The 19,839-nt window shown below is 44.2% G+C and overlaps 1 protein-coding gene across 5 annotated transcripts in view; it reads left to right on the top strand.

Moving 5' to 3' along the window:
- Positions 1–19,839, top strand: part of fto (FTO alpha-ketoglutarate dependent dioxygenase) — a 494,305-nt gene that overhangs the window by 150,273 nt on the left and 324,193 nt on the right. For all 5 annotated transcript variants that reach the window (XM_070897991.1, XM_070897993.1, XM_070897992.1 and 2 more), the window contains one exon: positions 19,251–19,394. In XM_070897991.1, the coding sequence (XP_070754092.1) occupies positions 19,251–19,394 (144 nt within the window). The remainder of the gene's footprint in view (positions 1–19,250; positions 19,395–19,839) is intronic.

Below are 19,839 nucleotides of genomic sequence, written 5' to 3'. Positions count from 1 at the left end.
AGCTTGTTTAGGAGCTGCCCAGTGAAAGTGGCTTTGAGGTCCTATTGACAACATAAGAACTCAACTTAAATACATTAATGCTTCAGGAAGGGCAGCTGGGCCTTGCGCAGCCTATCAGAACGGCAGAGGATGGATTAGGAGTGGCAATGAAACGGCAAGTGATTTTTTCAGAGCATGACTGCCCCATTTCCACCCAGTGGAGGCAGTTAAAATTGTTCACATTAGTGAAGCTCAAAGAACTGCTAGATGAATCTGCAGCTTTGTTTACTTGTATCAAATAAACCCCCTGTAGGAACATTTTGCTAAAATAACTGAAACAGATTTAGTGCTCAAATTCAACAATTAATTTTCATGAAAATGAACTGAGTCTAGTTTAAATAGCTTATGCATTATAATAGAAGTCTATTCCAACTGGTGATATCAAAGTTCAAAAATGCAACTGCTTTTAGAATAGGCAAGCCGTATTCTCCTGAGTTTGGTTTATTTACAATTCTAGAAGGTGAAGTGAATTTTATTGTAAATCAAATTCTTGCCTCACCTGGGGAATACTGTCTTCAGATTCAAGTTGAATTACGCTAATAAGCACAGTTTTAAATAATGCTTTATTATGAATGATTAATTTGGTATGAAGCAACATTTAAAAGCAGCACACATTCGACTCTGTACTGAGCTTGCTGATCTGAGCTGTGGTGGCAGTAGGAGCCCAAATATATTAAAAACTATACAAAGGAACAATTATGTGGAAAAGGCAATCCTTGATCTTTGTGTATTTTGCTAATTTTTCTGTGCGTCTTACAGAGAGACAAGGGGCTAGAAATTCGATGCTAATGGGGCGCAAATACCTTGCCACTCGGGCGGGGTGCTGGAAACGACTCCCGCCATATTGAGCAGGAGTTTAGCGACAGCACTGCGGCTTTGTGCCCCGATCTCCTGCGTCTGCACACATCACCCCGGCCCTGAAATTCACTTTCACCCCCGACAGCTGCACCGGGCAAAAACACCGGCAGCTGCAGGAGGCGCGGATCGGGGCGAGAAAAAAAAGGCGAGGTGGCCGATGGAAATTAAAAAAAAAACACTTACCTTGTTTTTCGTTGTTTTCTTTGCGGGGTCCTGTACTAGATCACTCAGCCCGGCACTCTGCCAGGTTGATCACGCGGCACCCCCGCTCCTAGGTGGTCCAGGTAGGTCCCTTTTTAATTTGCAGAGTCGGCAGCGCGGGCCCTTGCCTTTAAGTGAAGGAAGGGCTCCCCGGACGTGGCAGCGATGCACGGCCCAGTGTGCAACGCTGCTGAGGCATCCATTCCGTTAGCCTTCCAAGAAGGAAGTGGAGCGCTTGATTTAGCGTCCACTTCCTTCCGGGGGCAGACAAGACAAACTGTAGCGCCTGGCACTAAGTTTCACGCCTCCCAACTGTTACCACCCCCAAACAGGGCGAGAATGAATTTAACCCCTTAAGGTTTGTTATCTATCAAAAAATAGTTTTGATTTGCAATTTCAGATGCCAAAGACTTGAAAGTAAATTAAGTAAATTGTAAATTATATTCACTTGACAAAATACATTTCTGCTTTACTCAGGTTGTACTTACATTTATCATCTTATGTGATGATCAGATAATTTTTTTTAGTAATGTTGGTTCTGGGATAAATATTGACCAGGACACCGGGGAGAACTCCCCTGCTCTTCTTCGAATATTGCCATGGGATCTTTTACTTCCATCTGAGAGGGTAGACAGGGCCCCAGTTTAACATCTCATGTGACAGTGTAGTATTCCCTCAGTATGGCACTGGAGTGTCAGCCCAGATTTTGTGCTCAAGTTTCTGGTGTGGGACTTAATGGGCTAGAAATTTGTCAGCTTTGCACCTATTTACTGCCGTTATTGGGCGGAAAAATAATTTTTTGGGCAGTAAACACAACGCACAAAATTTAGCACCGGGCAGAACATTCGCCAGCAGTTATATAGTAAAACATTCACCGATACCACCCACCTAAAAACCTGCTGTGAAAACTCAAGTCTTACTTGCTTGAACCCACGACGCACCCAGCACTAACGATGCCATTTTGAAAAACGGAGCAGAAGTTAAGTGCATAAAAGGATTTTGAGATAAGGCCGCGTTTTACACAGTGAGCCTTATGTAAGTTCATAGTTCGTTTTTAAGGCTATTTTAGGCTATTTCAGCACAATGGAAGACATTTTGAGGACATTTGAGGACATTTAAAAGAATGGGGGTTGTAATATCTCTGCCAATAATGCTGGGTACTTTTTCTATGCAGCATAGAGCTGGAAGAAGGCTTATTCAAGAGCATTATGAGCATAATCAAAGAGCTTGCAGACGCATGGGGAGGAGGCCTTACCCCCCACGAGTTTACAGAAAACAGCGCTCATACCTGCAGTTGACTGAGGCACAGTGCATTCGAAGGCTGCGCTTTCGAAAAGAGGTGGTCACAGAGATATGCCAGCTCATAAAGGCAGATCTGCAGCCTACCTGCAAAAATAGGACTTCACTGCCCGTCGAGGTCAAGGTGACTGTGGCACTTGCCTTCTATGCCTCCTGCTCCTTTGAGGCATCAGCAGGGGACATATGCTGCATCTCACAGTTCGCTACACATAGCTGCATTCGCCAGGTGACAACTGCACTGTATGCACGCAGGATGGACTTTATAATGACCAGGGAGGCACAGAATGAGAAGGCTGTGGGTTTTATATGAATTGCTGGCTTCCCCAAGGATCAGGGTGCTATTGACTATGCACATCGCCCTGTGAGCACCTTTAGAGGAGACAGATGCTTACCGAAACCGAAATGAATTCAACTTACTGAACATGCAGATCGTCTGCGACCATACGCAGCGCATCATGGCAGTCAATGCCCAATTTCCAGGGAGCATCCATAATGCTTTCAACTTGCGTGAGAGCACTGTCTTGGATCTGTTTGAGCGTCAGCCACAAGGCCAGAGCTGGATGTTGGGGCACAAAGATTACGGCCTCACCACCTGGCTCATGGCCCCCCTCTGGAACCCTCAGACAGAAGCCGAGCATCGCTATAATGAGAGCCATGCAGCCACACGCAATATCGTCGAAAAGACAATTGGAGTGCTCAAGCAGCGCTTCCGATTCCTGGACCACTCTGGAGGCAGCCTGCTATACTCCCTTCAGCAGGTCGCTGAGTTCATTGTGGTGTGCTGCATGCTACAGAACTTGGCCATCATGAAGGGACAGGAATTGCCACTGGGGACTGCAGGACCACCTGAGGAGAGAGGGGATGAGGAGCCTGGAGATGAACCCATGCCAGCATCCCCACCACCATGACAGGGGAGGCCTCGAGGAGCTTTCGCCACTGCAAAAGTCTTGTGTCAGCAGCTCATAAAGCAACGCTTTGCTTGAACAGTAAAAGGCACGTTTCACCTGTACATGTCCACTCTATCCCACCATGTTTACGATTCCCCTCTTATTCTATAAATGAGTCGTTATACAAGAATGGTTAAGTTGAACAAAAGAATTTATAAAACATTGTTAAATTTATGAAACATTTGTACATTGTTGAAACTTGGTAAACTTTAATTTTGAAACTTAAAGTGTTGACTTGAAACAATTTGTAAAGCTTTTATAAAATAACCAAAACAAACAGCAACAAAATAACAACAACCCCCCATGCACCGAACTTCTATTTAACTGTGGCCACCTTTCCACCCGCCGCCCCCCCCCCATCTTAATCCCCCCCCCCCCCTCGCTTTTTGCCACTACCCCTACCCGTGTTGGGACCAAGATGGTGTGCAGCAAGGCGCTGCTGTTGTTGGGGTAGAGACAAAATCCCAAAGTTAGTTAGTTTGCAGGTGCAGCAGGTAATCAGGAAGGCGAATGGAATGTTGGCCTTCATTGCGAGAGGGGTGGAGTACAAAAGCAGGGAGGTCCTGCTGCAACTGTAAAGCGTATTGGTAAGGCCGCACCTGGAGTACTGCGTGCAGTTTTGGTCACCTTACTTAAGGAAGGATATACTGGCTTTGGAGGGGGTACAAGAACGATTCACTAGGCTGATTCCGGAGATGAGGTGGTTACCTTATGATGATAGATTGAGTAGACTGGGTCTTTACTCGTTGGAGTTCAGAAGGATGAGGGGTGATCTTATAGAAACATTTAAAATCATGAAAGGGATAGACAAGATAGAGGCAGAGAGGTTGTTTTCACTGGTCGGGGAGACTAGAACTAGGGGGCACAGCCTCAAAATACGGGGGAGCCAATTTAAAACCGAGTTGAGAAGGAATTTCTTCTCCCAGAGGGTTGTGAATCTGTGGAATTCTCTGCCCAAGGAAGCAGTTGAGGCTAGCTCATTGAATGTATTCAAGTCACAGATAGATAGATTTTTAACCAATAAGGGAATTAAGGGTTACGGGGAGCGGGCGGGTAAGTGGAGCTGAGTCCACGGCCAGATCAGCCATGATCTTATTGAATGGCGGAGCAGGCTCGAGGGGCTAGATGGCCTACTCCTGTTCCTAATTCTTATGTTCTTATGTTCTTACAATGGAGACGCCATTGGACCCCTTGGAGAAGCTTGGGGTATGGAAGGCCCAGCTTCTGAGTCAGAACGCTCTTGTTCTGGCTCCCCACTCACAGGTGGGTGCTGGAAATGCCACCCGGGGCCTGGAGGAGCTCTCGATCAGGTTTGACGCTCTCCCTTGACAGTCCCACCATGTCCAGGTGTACATTTGCCTGTTTTTCAGCAGACCGGCTTTGCCGACTCAACCTCTGCAGAGACGCATACGAGCGTCAGCACTGGGGGTGCGTTGCTGCACACCACTTGGACCCGCTGCCTCGGATGGGACAAAGCCTGTGAATGTGGCTTCTTTCGAGGAACTTGTGGCCACAGCTAAAAGACTTGCTGACTGCATTACTCCCTCCACCCCCAACACCTCCTCCACCCTCATTAACAACACCCTCCCACCCCACCCCCGCAACAGCATGAGGATGTTGTTCCTCCCATGGAGCGTACTCAGCGTGCCCCTCATCTTCCTCTTTGACCCACACACGATGGGCAGAGCTGGAGGCTTGCCTCGGACGATGTGGCGCCTCAGAATCCTCATACTCAAAATAGAAAACAACAGACGCGTGGTTAGCAGTGGGGCAGGGGGCATGGTGACATGAGTAAGGTCACATAGCACAGGTTTATTTGAAGGACCACCACGACTGCGTTATATGTCGTCGAGAGACACTGCATCGCATTACCCCAACCCGAGTCCACAGACACTGCATCACATTACCCGAATTTGAGTCCACAGACACTACATGACGTGACCCCAACCCAGCCCAGAGATTTTGCAGGACCTACCCTCAGTTCCGACCATGGGCTCAGCACTCGCATGTGAGTTGATCTCCCGTGGGCACCGATTAAGCCTGCCACGCTTTCCTCCAAGTCTGTCAAGGGATGTGTATTGGGTGGACCACTGCTTGTGCGTCGCTGCTCGCGCCGATTGTGTGATAGCTTTTTCTGCAAAAATAACAATTGGAATGGTTACCAGCATGCTCTTTTGCTCTTGTGGCACACACCGATAGCCATCAAAACACTTATACCATACTGTGTGCATTTAATACAGCTGTCTGTTTAATGGCCCTGGTAGCTGCACCTGGTTCATGAGGAACACATTGACATGCGGATACATCTTTTAAGATGTCAAAAAGCAGTCTTAATAATGTGTAATGATCATTCATGGCAAATAAGGTGCAACATTAAACCTACCTACAGCAACATGTGTCAGATTTACAATTTAAGTAATGAAGGAGTGCAAGAATAAAAATATTACTGACTCTCACGATCCTGCAATGGTCATTCCACCTCTTCCTGCATGGTTGGTAGTCCCTGGGAAACACCTCCTCAGCAACAGCGATCCAAAATCTTTTTACAGGGGGGGGTGGCGGGGAGGGGGGGGGTGGTGGTGGTTACCTCGGCTCCTCCTGTTAAATTCCCCCCATCTACTCTAAATGGCTGTAATAAGTGCCTCATTTGCATCAAAACAAAGTTTTCTGGCCCTCTACCTGCTCTGATTGACATGTTGCATCTTTTCCTGTGTCTGAAAAATGGCTGATTGAGACCTGGGTGTACTGTGCATGCGCAGACGCACCCTGACTCCTAACCAGAATCGCGGGTTGGGGGGGGGAATGGGGGAGGGAATCGGGGGGGAAAAAATTTGCACATGTGCAGAAGGTTCGTTTTTTTTTAAGAGCGCTGAATTCAGCACCGGCACACAAATCCCATCGTGCAAGACCGGATTTTGCTGCTACCACCAGTCCCCATTTGGTGAATTTTGCGGCCTTCTGTCATAGCAGTATTCCGGCGGTAAAGAAAAATCTAAATCCTCAAATACTGCCTAAAAACTGGTCATAGTGCTATTTTTTCAATTTCGAGCCCAATCTCTTCTGACTCAAAGGCGAGAGTGCTACCAATTGAGCCATAGCTGAAACTAGTCATTTGTTGATTTGAAATATCAGATAATTTGAAAATAATAATTTCCAGCATTACAAACTCAGCACTATAAGAAACCACACATTGCAACTTTTAATACTTTTCTGTCCAAAATATTTTTAAGACCGCAGTAAATTTGTGACATGTTGCATGGATCTGACGTGGTTTGGATTTGGCATGTTAGAAATGTTATTTGCTTTTCTGCCGACTAAACCCAAAACTCACCATCAAGAGGAAACTCACCAGCCTGACATTCATTTTCAGCATGGCCTCAAACCAGATTATAAAATTATATATCTTTGACTTTCTAAGTACATGGTGTATGTGCAACACAAGTTTGGTTCACGTAAAATCAAAATTATGTTTTTTATGCTATTTATAATTTCCTCTGTGTCACCGCTTAAACTCTCTCTTCCCTCTTCACCTCCCGCGCCTCCCAACCAGACCCAGACCCTTCAGATTTCCATTGCCACACTTCCTTCTTTAAGTGGGAGAGCAGAAATTTAGGATTGTGATTTTTCCATGATTGTTATCAGTAACTCCCATGATAACTTGACTGGGAATGTGTTCCTCTGTGCAAGAAATGATCCTGACAACTCCAGCAGTTATGATGATACAGGATTCTCTATTTATTGGCACTGCCATAGTCCGACATATACCTCCTAATTCAGGCAGCTGAGTTTAAACCGATGAAACTTATTTGGGATTTTGCCTCCCACGCTGGGCTGCTTTATGGATTTGTGTTATTTTCCCATATGGTGGACAAGGTGTCAGGTTTTCAAACAATGCCAAACATTTATATTTGATTTCAAATTATTCAAATTATTCAAAATTTGAGAACCGACAGCATAAATTTTCAAAAGTCTTGTGATGTGTGACGCTGGCAAAGCTGTATTTGTTGAACATCCCAAGTTGCCCTGAGAAGGTAGTGGTGGGCTTTCTTCTGAACCACTGCAGTCCTTGTGGTGAAGGTGCTCTCACAATGAATGATGTTAGGTAGGGAATTCTGCGACATTGAGCCAATGACGATAAAAGAATGGCGGTTTCTGTCCAAGATAGTGTGTGATTTGGAGGTAGTGGTGTTTGAACAAATGTTCTACTCCTTTCCTTTTTGATGGTAGAGGTTGCAGTTGAAGAAGATGCTTTTGAACGTAGGTGAGTTGCTGCAGTGCATCCTGTGGATGATGCATACTGCAACCACAATATGCCGATCATGGAGTGGGTGGATGTTGAGTCCAGTGGCAGGCCAGCCATTGAAGTGAAGTGCTCTGTCCCTTTCACTCTCATTGAGCTCTGATGAGCTAAGTACTGCCTTGCTGTTAAGGGCAGCTGCTCTCCCCTCTCCTCTGCCCTTTAGCTCTTGCATCCATATCGAGATCAAAGCTGGGATGAAGTCAGGAGCTGAGTCATTTCTTCTGGAACCCGATTGAGCATCGGGGAGCAGGTTATTGGTGAGTAAATGTTGCTTGATAGCACTGTTGATAATTCCTTCCATCACTTTACTGATGATTGGGAGGAGGTTGCTTGTGCAGTAGTTGGCCAAGTTAGATCTATCCTATTTTTTTGTGCATAGGACATACCTGGGCAATCTACCCCCTTTTCAGGTAGTTGCCAGTGACATAGTTGTACTGGAACTGCTTGGCCTGGGAATTGGCTAGCCCTGGTGCACAGGTCTTCAGCACCTTAGCTGGGATGTTGTTAAAGCCTTTGCACCAGTCCAATGCTCTCAGCTGCTTCTTGCGTCATTATGGAGTGAACTGAACTGGATATGATGGTGGGGACCTCAGGAGGAGGCCGAGTAAGATTGTCCATTCTGTACTTTTGGCTGAAGATGCTTGGCAACACTTCAGCCTTGTTTCTTGTATTCGTGTGTTGGGGACTGTAATGTATGCTTAGCCAGTCACGTGATGTTCACAAGACTCAATAAAACCCCAGATAGTTGAGTCTAGTTCATCCACGATGAGTTATGCAGTTGGGAACCTAGTGGATGAACTAGTGATGTGTAGTGTGATTGTTAAACCTTTGTTAATAAACCATCTATTTCTTAGCAATGTGTTGCTATGAATTCTTAAGCAAAGAACCCACCAGGGTTGAAGATAGGAATGTCATGAAGCTTCTTCCTCCTATTAGTTTTCCAATTGACGTGAATAGCACGTTTAGTGAGTTGGTCTTACCGCAGGAAAAGGTTACTCGGGCAGATAGGGAATGGATGACCAACAGGAAGAGCAGTGGAAGGAAGGTAGTGCAGGGGTCCCCTGCGGTCATCCCCCTGCAAAACAGATACACCGCTTTGGGTATTGTTGAGGGGAAGGGCAGCAGCAGCCAAGTTCATGGCACCGTGGGTGGCTCTGCTGAACAGGAGGGCAGGAAAAAGAGTGGGAGAAACATAGAAACATAGAAAATAGGTGCAGGAGTAGGCCATCCGTCCCTTCGAGCCTGCACCACCATTCAATATCATGGCTGATCATTCCTTCAGTACCCCTTTCCTGCTTTCTCTCCATACCCCTTGATCCCTTTAGCCGCAAGGGCCATATCTAACTCCCTCTTGAATATATCCAATGAACTGGCATCAACAACTCTGCGGCAGGGAATTCCACAGATTAACAACTCTCTCAGTGAAGAAGTTTCTCCTCATCTCAGTCCTAAATGGCCTGCCCCTTATCCTAAGACTGTGTCCCGGAGAGCTATAGTGATAGGGGATTCAATTGTAAGGGGACTGGATAGACTGCGGCCGCAACCGAGACTCCAGGATGGTATGTTGCCTCCCTGGTGCAAGGGTCAAGGATGTCTCAGAGCGGGTGCAGGGCATTCTGAAAAGTGAGGGTGAACAGCCAGTTGTCGTGGTGTATATAGGTACCAACGATATAAGTAAAAAAAGGGATGAGGTCCTACAAGGCGAATTTAGGGAGCTAGGAGCGAACTTAAAAAGTAGGACCTCAAAAGTAGGATTGCTACCAGTGCCACATGCTAGTCAGAGTAGGAATCGCAGGATAGCTCAGATGAATACGTGGCTTGAGGAGTGGTGCAGCAGGGAGGGATTCAAATTCCTGGGACATTGGAACTGGTTCTGGGGCAGGTGGGACCAGTACAAACCGGACGGTCTGCACCTGGGCAGGACCAGAACCAATGTCCTAGGGGGAGTGTTTGCTAGTGCTGTTGGGGAGGAGTTAAACTAATACGGCAGGGGGATGGGAATCTGTGCAGGGAGACAGAGGGAAGTAGAATGGGGGCAGAAGCAAAAGATAGAAAGAGGAAAAGTAAAAGTGGAGGGCAGAGAAACCTAAGGCAAAAAACATAAAGGGCCACATTACAGCAAAATTCTAAAGGGGCAAAATGTGTTAGAAGGACAAGCCTGAAGGCTCTGTGCCGCAATGCGAGGAGTATTCGGAATAAGGTGGACGAATTAACTGCGCAGATAGCAGTTAATGGTTATGATGTAATTGGCATCACGGAGACGTGGCTCCAGGGTGATCAAGGCTGGGAACTCAACATCCAGGGGTGTTCAACATTTAGGAAGGATAGACAGAAAGGAAAAGGAGACGGGGTGGCATTGCTTGTTAAAGAGGAAATTAATGCAATAGTAAGAAAGGACATTAGCTTGGATGATGTGGAATCGGTATGGGTGGAGCTGTGGAATACCAAGGGGCAGAAAACACTAGTGGGAGTTGTGTACAGACCACCAAACAGTAGTAGTAAGGTAGGGGACAGCATCAAACAAGAAATAAGGGATGCATACAATAAAGGTATCATGGGTGACTTTAATCTACATATTGATTGGGCTAACCAAACCGGTAGCAATGCGGTGGAGGAGGATTTCCTGGAGTGCATTAGGGATGGTTTTCTAAACCAATATGTCGAGGAACCAACCAGGGAGCTGGCCATCCTAGACTGGGTGATGTGTAATGAGAAAGGACTAATTAGCAATCTTGTTGTGCGAGACCCCTTGGGGAAGAGTGACCATAACATGGTAGAATTCTTTATTAGGGTGGAGAGTGACACAGTTAATTCAGAAACTAGGGTCCTGAACTTAAGGAAAGGTAACTTCGATGGTTTAAGGTGTGAATTGGCTAGAGTAGACTGACAAATGATACTTAAAGGGTTGACGGTGGATAGGCAATGGCAAACATTTAAAGATCACATGGATGAACTTCAGCAATTGTATATCCCTGTCTGGAGTAAAAATAAAACGGGGAAGGTGGCTCAACCGTGGCTAACAAGGGAAATTAAGGATAGTGTTAAATCCAAGGAAGAGGCATATAAATTGGCCAGAAAAAGCAGCAAACCGGAGGACTGGGAGAAATTTAGAATTCAGCAGAGGAGGACAAAGGGTTGAATTTAGAGGGGGAAAATAGAGTATGAGAAGAAGCTTGCCGGGAACATAAAAACTGACTGCAAAAGCTTCTATAGATATGTGAAGAGAAAAAGATTAGTGAAGACAAACGAAGGTGCCTTGCAGTCGGATTCAGGTGAATTTATAATGGGGAACAAAGAAATGGCAGACCAATTGAACAAATACTTTGGTTCTGTCTTCACGAAGAAAGACACAAATAACCTTCCGAAAGTACTCGGGGACCGAGGGTCCAGTGAGAAGGAGGAACTGAAGGATATCCTTATTAGGTGGGAAATTGTGTTAGGGAAATTGATGGGATTGAAGGTCGATAAATCCCCGGGGCCTGATAGTCTGCATCCCAGAGTACTTAAGGAAGTGGCCCTAGAAATAGTGGATGCATTGGTGATCATTTTCCAACAGTCTATCGACTCAGGATCAGTTCCTATGGACTGGAGAGTCGCTAATGTAACACCACTTTTTAAAAAAGGAGGGAGAGAGAAAGCGGGTAATTATAGACCGGTTAGCCTGACATCAGTGGTGTGGAAATTGTTGGAATCAATTATTAAGGAGAAATAGCAACGCATTTGGAAAGCAGTGACAAGATTGGTCCAAGTCAGCATGGATTTATGAAGGGGAAATCATGCTTGACAAATCTTCTGGAATTTTTTGAGGATGTAACTAGTAGAGTGAACAAGGGAGAACCAGTGGATGTGGTGTATTTGGACTTTCAAAAGGCTTTTGACAAGGTCCCACACAAGAGATTGGTGTGCAAAATCAAAGCACATGATATTGGGGGTAATATACTGACGTGGATAGAGAACTGGTTGGCAACCAGGAAGCAGAGAGTCGGGATAAACGAGTCCTTTTCAGAATGGCAGGCAGTGACTAGTGGAGTGCCGCAGGGCTCAGTGCTGGGACCCCAGCTCTTTACAATATACATCAAGGATTTGGATGAAGGAATTGAGTGTAATATCTCCAAGTTTGCAGATGACACGAAACTGGGTGGCGGTGTGAGCTGTGAGGGGGACGCTGAGAGGCTGCAGGGTGATTTAGACAGGTTAGGTGAGTGGGCAAATGCATGGCAGATGCAGTATAATGTGGATAAATGTCAGGTTATCCACTTTGGGGGCAAAAACGCAAAGACAGTATATTATCTGAATGGCGGCAGATTAGGAAAAGGGGAGATGCAACGAGACCTGTGTGTCATGGTTCATCAGTCATTGAAAGTTGGCATACAGGTGCAGCAGGCGGTAAAGAAGGCAAATGGTATGATGGCCTTCATAGCTAGGGGATTTGAGTATAGGAGCAGGGAAGTCTTACTGCAGTTGTACAGGGCCTTGGTGAGGCCTCACCTGGAATATTGTGTTCAATTTTGGTCTCCTAATCTGAGGAAGGACATTCTTGCTATTGAGGGAGTGCAGCGAAGGTTCACCAGACTGATTCCCGGGATGGCTGGATTGCCATATGAGGAGAGACTGGATCAACTGGGCCTTTATACATTGGAGTTTAGAAGGATGAGAGGGAATCTCATAGAAACATACAAGATTCTGACGGGACGGGACAGGTTAGATGCGGGTAGATTGTTTCCGATGTTGGGGAAGTCCAGAACTAGGGGATGCAGTCTTAGGATAAGGGGTAGGCCATTTAGGACTGAGATGAGGAGAAACTTCTTCACTGAGAGAGTTGTTAATCTGTGGAATTCCCCGCCGCAGAGAGTTGTTGATGCCAGTTCATTGGATATATTCAAGAGGGAGTTAGATATGGCCCTTACAGCTAAGGGGATCAAGAGGTATGGAGAGAAAGCAGGAAAGGGGTACTGAGGGAATGATCAGTCATGATCTTATCGAATGGTTATGCAGGCTCGAAGGGCCGAATGGCCTACTCCTCCAACTATTTTCTATGTTTCTATGTTTCTAATTGATCACCATCATTCTTGACTGGAATGTAGTAGAGCCACTAAGTTTTTCTCTGATTTGTTGGCTGTGGGATTGCTTAACTCTATAGCTTGCAGCTTTTGGTGTTATGCATGCAGGGTAGCCCTGTATAATAGCTTCACTCGATTTAATTCTAGGGTATACCTGGTGCTGTTACTGGCACACCTTTTACACTTTGCATTGAACCAGGGTTGGTCTGCTGGCTTGATGGCGATTAAAGTGTGAGGGATGTCCTGGGCCATGAGGTTACACTACATGATGGAAGATGTCCTTACTGTGGAAATGACCTACCAATGTTATTGCATACAGATATATCTGCAATCAGGAAGTTGTTGAGGGTGAGGCCAAATAGGTTATTTCCTCGCGTTGGTTCCCTCACCCACCTGCAGACCTAATTTCTCTAGACTCAGTCAACAAGAAAGAGCATTGAATCATCAGTTGGGGGGTGCGATAGTTGATCAGCAAGAGGTTTCCTTGATATTGTTTGACCTGAAGCCATAGACTTTGTTGGGGCCTATCTCGGTGGATCTATCATGCCAGTAGGACAAGAAAAAACACAGGGATGGTGATGGAGCAGTTTGGGATTCTGTGAGTATGACTATGTCAGATTGCTTAACTAGTCTGTGGAACAGTTCTCCCAACTTTGGCACTGGTTCTTATAAGTGAGTGAGGAGGACTTTGCAAGATCGACTGGGCTGAGATTGCCTAAGTGCCTAAGTCCTGATGATGCCTGGGTTATTCCTGTATGATTTCTTTCTTATTTTTAAACTTGGTAGCGATTATTTTACGCTACATTGAAAGGCATTGCGATTCAACCAAATAAAAACAATTATATTTATATAGCGCCTTTAACGTAGTGAAACAACCCAAGGGGCTTCACAGGTGTATTACAAGATAAAAAATGTGACACCGAGCCGCATAAGTAGAAATTAGCGCAGGTGACCAAAAGCTTGGTCAAAGAAGTAGGTTTGAAGGAGCATCTTGGAGGAAAGAGAGGCAGAGAGGTTTAGGCAGGGAGATCCAGAGCTTGGGGCCCAGGCTACCGAAAGCACGGCCACTAATGATTGCGTGATTGTAATCAGGGAAGCTGAAGAGGGCAGAATTAGAAGACGCTGACATCTCGGGGGGTTGTGGGGCTGGAGGAGATTCATGAGATGGGGAGGGGCAAGACCATGGAGGGATTTGAAAATAAGGATGAGAATTTTTAAATCGAGGCTTTGCTTAACCGAAAGCCAATGTAGGTCAGTGAGTATAGGGGTGATGGGTTAGCGGGACTTGGTGCGAGTTAGCATACAGGCAGCTGAGTTTTGGATCACCTCTAGTTTACGTAGGGTAGAATGTGGGAGGCCAGCCAGGAGTGCGTTGGAATAGTCTAGAGGTAACAAAGTCATGGATAAGGGCTTCAGCAGCGGATGAGCTGAGGCAAGGGCGGAGATGGGCAATGTTACGGAGGTGGAAATAGGCTGTCTTCTTAGTTCTATTGTGTGGGTCTGGAGTCGCTAAAGGACAGTTTTTATCTTGTATGATTATTTTTCTGATGCCGAGCTCACAAATTATCAAATATATTGAATTCAATTGCATAACTTGCCATGGTTTGATTTGAATTCAAAAACTCTAGTTATTAGTCCAATACCATAACCACTTGGCTACTGATATAAATACTTATCTGTTTAACACATTGCCAACTGGAATCTGCATTGCTCAGTGTTGATATTTACCAGATTTTTGTATGAAGGGATCTTGAATGTTCAAATTAATGCTGAAAGTGTGGGATTTTTAAACTCATATAAAACCTTAAACGGTACTTTATTTGCATTTTTACACGTTATAATTAATTTGCTGAGGAATGACACCATGCTGTTTCGATACCCCATTTTAGTAATGTCTTAATGACTTGTTATGCACTCTATGGAAATCGTAACCCAGAGCCTGTTTCTTTTGATGTATTTTTTTTAATCTTTTCCAGCTACCAAAGTTTTTATATGAAAACCTGCAGTGCAGAGCTTGATGGAGTCTCTTTTATCACCAGCAGCACAAGTTTAAAGACAAAAATCAACAATGCAATGCAGAAAATATTTAATTGTAGCAACTAATAAACAATGACTGGGATTGTGTTACACTTTTTGCAAACCATGGGGCAAATTTGTGCAATTTATAGGAGCCATCCAACCCCCGGATTGCGTAACAGCCTTCAATACATTTCTGTTGTTTGCATAATATGTGAAGTCATTTAATTTTTATAGAATGTTACAGCACAGAAGGAGCTATTTGGCCCATTGCACCTGTGTTCGCTTTTTGAAAGCGATATCCATATAGCCCCCCTCCCTTGTCCTTTCCCCACACCCATTTTAAATGTGTTTTTTCAAATATTTATCCACTTCTCTTTTAAGAGCTATTATGGATTCTGCATCTATCATTGCTTCTGGTAGGGTATTCCACATTCTGTTCAACCCAGACCTCAGCTTTAACCTCCATATCCCGTTCATCATGAAGACTGTTTATTTCTACCTCTATATCATTGCCTTCCGTCACCGTACTGCAGCTCCACAACCACTGAAATCCTTATCCATGTCTTTATCAGCTCTAGACTCGACTTCTCCAATATCCTCCTTGCTGGCCTCCTAACCGTCACTCACGATAAACTCCAACTTCTCCAAAACTCAGCTGCTCATATGTTGTCCCACATTGTCCTACTCATGCAGCATACAGTCCTTGCTGCCCGACAGTGGCCCCTTGACCTGCACTGCATAAAATTTTAAATTGTCATCTTCAGCTTCAACCTTATTTCCCATCCTGTAAATGCCCCCGTCCACACTCCGCCCTGCTATTAGTGGCAGAGCCTTCAGACACCTCAGCCTGTCTCTCTTCACTCCCTCCTTAAACCCCTTAGCCTATCTACTCCTCCCTCCATTTTGTAAAACCATTTTCAAAACTGAACTTTTCAACCAAGCTCCATGACCTGGCGTCCGTTCATTTTTTTTCCTTCCCCTGTAAAGCATGCGTTCTACAATAAAGGCACTATAGAAATGCAAGTTGATGCATTTGCTGTTCTGCCATGCATTGAAAAATTCAGCAGCTGCAAATAATTAGGTAAATCATGGTGAGGTACGTATGAAAAAGATGAGGTTTCAATATTCGAAATTGAGTCTCATTCACTCATTGGATGAGATTCTTGATATAATTATTCTGCTGTCCCCACATAACAACTTGCATTTATAAAGCTCTTTTATCATAGAAAAGTCTTTGAAGGCACTTCACAGAATCATAGAATGGTTACAGCACAGAAAAGGAGGCCATTCGGCCTGTTGCGCCTGTGTCGGCTCTCTGCAAGAGCACTTCAGCTAGTTCCAGTCCCCCGCTCTTTCCCCGTAGCCCTGCAATTTTTTTTCCTTCAGGTACCTATCGAATTCCTTTTTGAAAGCCACAATTGAATCTGCCTCCACCCTTTCAGGCAGTGAATTCCAGATCCTAACCACTCGCTGCGTAAAAACGGTTTTCCTTATGTTGCCTCTGGTTCTCGACCCTTGTGCCAATGGGAACAGTTTCTATCTACTCTGCCTAAACCCTTCATGATTTTGAACACCTCTATCAAATCTCCTCTCAGCCTTCTAGGCCTTCACATCCTTCCTAAAGTGCGGTGCCCAGAATTCGACACAATTCTCCAGTTGAAGCCGAACCAGTGTTTTATAAAGGTTCATCATAATTTCCTTGCTTTTGTACTCTATACCTCTGCCTGGTCCCTAAGCTCTGGAACTCCCTCCCCATAAACCTCTATGCCTCTCTACCTCTCTTTCCTCCTTTAAGATGCTCGTTACAACCTACCTCTTTAAACAAGCTTTTGATCATCTGCCTTAATTTCTTCTGTGGCTCGGTGTCAAATTTATCTGTTTTATGAAACACTGTTGGGATGTTTTACTATATTAAAGGCGCTATATAAATAAAAGTTATTATTATTTATGAAGCCCAGGATCCCATATGCTTTTTTAACCGCTTTCTCAACCTGTCCTGCCACCTTCAGCGATTTGTGCACATGTACCCTCAGGTCTCTCTGTTCATGCACCCTCTTTAGAATTGTACCAGGTCTCTCTGATCATGCACCTACTTTAGAATTTTCCTTTACAGAAGGAAAAATAAAGTGGTCCGGTAGTCGAGCCATGATTGGAAAATTAGGAGAAATGACTGAAAGCCTTGCTAACATAAATGGGTTTTAAGAAGACTTTTAAAAGTATGGAGAGTAGAGAGGTGGAGAGGTTTAGGGAGGACATTCCAGAGAGCAGGCGGTATTGTAGGCAGTGTAGATGAAAGCATAAAATTGCCAATGGATGTTGACAAATTAATTGAATGGTCAAATCTGAGGCAAATGGATTTCAATGTAGGCAAATATGAGGTCATCCACTTTGACCTAAAAGGGATAGAACAGGGTACTTTCTAAATGGTGAAAACCTAAAAATGGTGGAGGTCCAAAGAGTCTTGGGGGTCCAGGTACATAGATCATTAAAATGTAATGAACAGGTACAGAAAATAATTAAAAAGACTAATGGAATGCTGGCCTTTATATCTAGAGGACTAGAATGCAAGGGGGTAGAGGTTTGCTGCAGCTATACAAAACCCTGGTCATCTTCTTCCATATGGTAGTATCAAAGCAAATCAAATGTCAATATCTTAGTTGGATATCCAGGCCAAAGCTTCCGGTGTAACAGCGTGGATATCTTGAGGGCAGTGCTCAATGATGTGCTTCAGGGTCTGATTAGGAGCTCCACAGTCGCATGATGTTAATGCTTAAATCATCCACCTATGGAGAAGGTGGTAGCATCTACCATGACCAGTTCTGAGGCAGTTAATGGTTGTTCACTGTTTGCGAGGAAGGTTGTACTGTGGGGTCCTCTAAGAAATCCATTCCGTATGTCACAGTTCTTTCAAGCATTTCACCATTAGTCATCAAGGCTGAGGGGAGATCGCTGAAGGGCTTTGGCGATGGTTCAAAATGGCCTTCTAGCACCACATAACAGGAAGGATATATTGCCTTTGGAGGGAATGCAGCGTACCAGAATGATACCCGGACTCCATGGGTTAAGTTATGAGGAGAGATTACACATATATGGGTTGTATTCCCAAAATTTAGACGGTTAAGGGGTGATCTGATCGGAATTTTCAGGATATTAAGGGGAACAGATAGGGTAGATAAAGTGAAATTATTACCGCTGGTTGGGTACTCTAGGACAGAGGGCATAGACTAAAAATTAATGACAGACATTTCAGGAGTGAAATTAGGAAATGCTTGTACACACAAAGGGTGGTAGAAGTTTGGGACTCTCTTTCACAAATGGCAATTGATGCTCGATCAGTTGTTAATTTTAAATCCGAGATTGATAGCTTTTTGTTAACGAAAATTATTAAAGGATATGGGCCAAAGGCGGGTATATGGAGTTAGGTCGCAGATCAATCATGATCTCATTGAATGGTGGAACAGGCTCGAGGGGCTCAATGGCCTACTCCTGTTCCTATTTTCCCATGTCAAGGTGCTTGAAGGCTCTTGAATGTTTGGGTGAAGTGAAGAGGGGATGCACAAAAGTCCAGAGTCTGAAGACTGACTGCAGAGATAGAGTGAGTTAAAGGTATGAAGGGGTTTGTAGATTAGGGCGAGGATTTGAAATTCACTGCAGCACATGATAAAGTTCGGATGAGTTGGAGTTTATGAAGGGAGGAGGATGAGCTGCTGACGAGGGCAATGGAGACATCAAATTTAAAGGTAGCAAAAGTGTGGATAAGAGTTTTTGTGGTGAGATTGGCAGTGGGTGAAGTTACAGAAGTGGATGGAAGTAAGCATTTTTGGTGATTGATAGGATGTGAGATTTGAAACTCAACTCTGCATTGAACAGTCCGCCAGAGTTTTGCACAGCTTTCATTTCTGATTCAGAATGAGTGAATGACCAGAGAGGGAGATGGAAACAGCCAAAACAGGAAATTATGACAGAGGCCAAAAACAATGGCTTCAATTTTGATGTTCAGTTAGAGAAAATTTACACATGCACGATTTAATGTCAGATATGCAAGTGGACTAATATTTCATAACATACTAATTATATACTTAACAGAATTCAGCAGCATATCTTAGTACATGAACAAAAAAGTTTTTAAAATAATGTAAGTATTTAAAATTAAATAGCATTGTTTCGATCTGAACAGTTTTAATGCTCATGATCCAACAGAACAAATATCATTACTTATGTACAACACATAATACCTGAATTACGGAAACATTGCCAGAGTTCATAAACTGGTTTTATTCTTGAAGCTGTTTCATGTCTTCCAAGTTTTGGTTCTTTGATGTAATATTTTTCCAGATACTCATTTCTGTATATGCAGTAATAACATCTTCTGGACAAATGATGATTCTACTTCTACAATGTAATCCATTTTGAAATCAGGAGAAACAGAACAACCAAATTACAAATTAAATCCATGTTTTTCTCAGACCCCTAGTAGGCTGCAGGTGGCTGTCTAGTTAATATACAATCAAACTATGTGTTTTACAGTGTTCACATGGTACCTTGGACTATATTTTTGGACGCTGTGATGTAGCCATGAAGAACCTGCAAAAGGATCCACTGTTGGGCATTTCCTCCCTGACTTCGTTGGAACTTGCTTTTGTGAGACAAACAGAAGAGATTCACAATGAGGTAAAAACAGTTCACTGCATATTGATTGCATTTTTCCATGATTAATGGCATGTGAATTACTAACTGTCCCTGCAACAATATAAAATTGAAATTGTTTGGAGTTAAATGTACTAAGCTATAGTTGTGTCTCAGTTGTCTGTGTACAAATTGCCATATGGCAACATGTCCAGATAATTCACAAAAAAGAAAACATTTCTTTCAGGTTATAAGACAAGGTTGTCTTAGGGTCAGATATAAATCCCTAGCATGAAATTAAAATGATTCTAAGCTATGCTGACATATATTAGTTAACATGATGTTCTGTGTTAGAGGCTAAAGGACCAGTCAAATTGTCTCTCTATCTGGAAATTGCTGAACGGTATTACAAATAGCTAGTTAAATTTAGAAACAGCAGACCAGATTTTAACCTGGGCGGAAGTGCAGTGTGTGGGGGCCAATGCATGTG

This window comes from Pristiophorus japonicus, chromosome 13 (genome assembly GCF_044704955.1).
Source record: "Pristiophorus japonicus isolate sPriJap1 chromosome 13, sPriJap1.hap1, whole genome shotgun sequence".
NCBI classification, from domain to species: domain Eukaryota; kingdom Metazoa; phylum Chordata; class Chondrichthyes; family Pristiophoridae; genus Pristiophorus; species Pristiophorus japonicus.
Note: the sequence above shows the minus strand (reverse complement) of the source record. Positions and strands in the feature narration are given on the sequence as shown.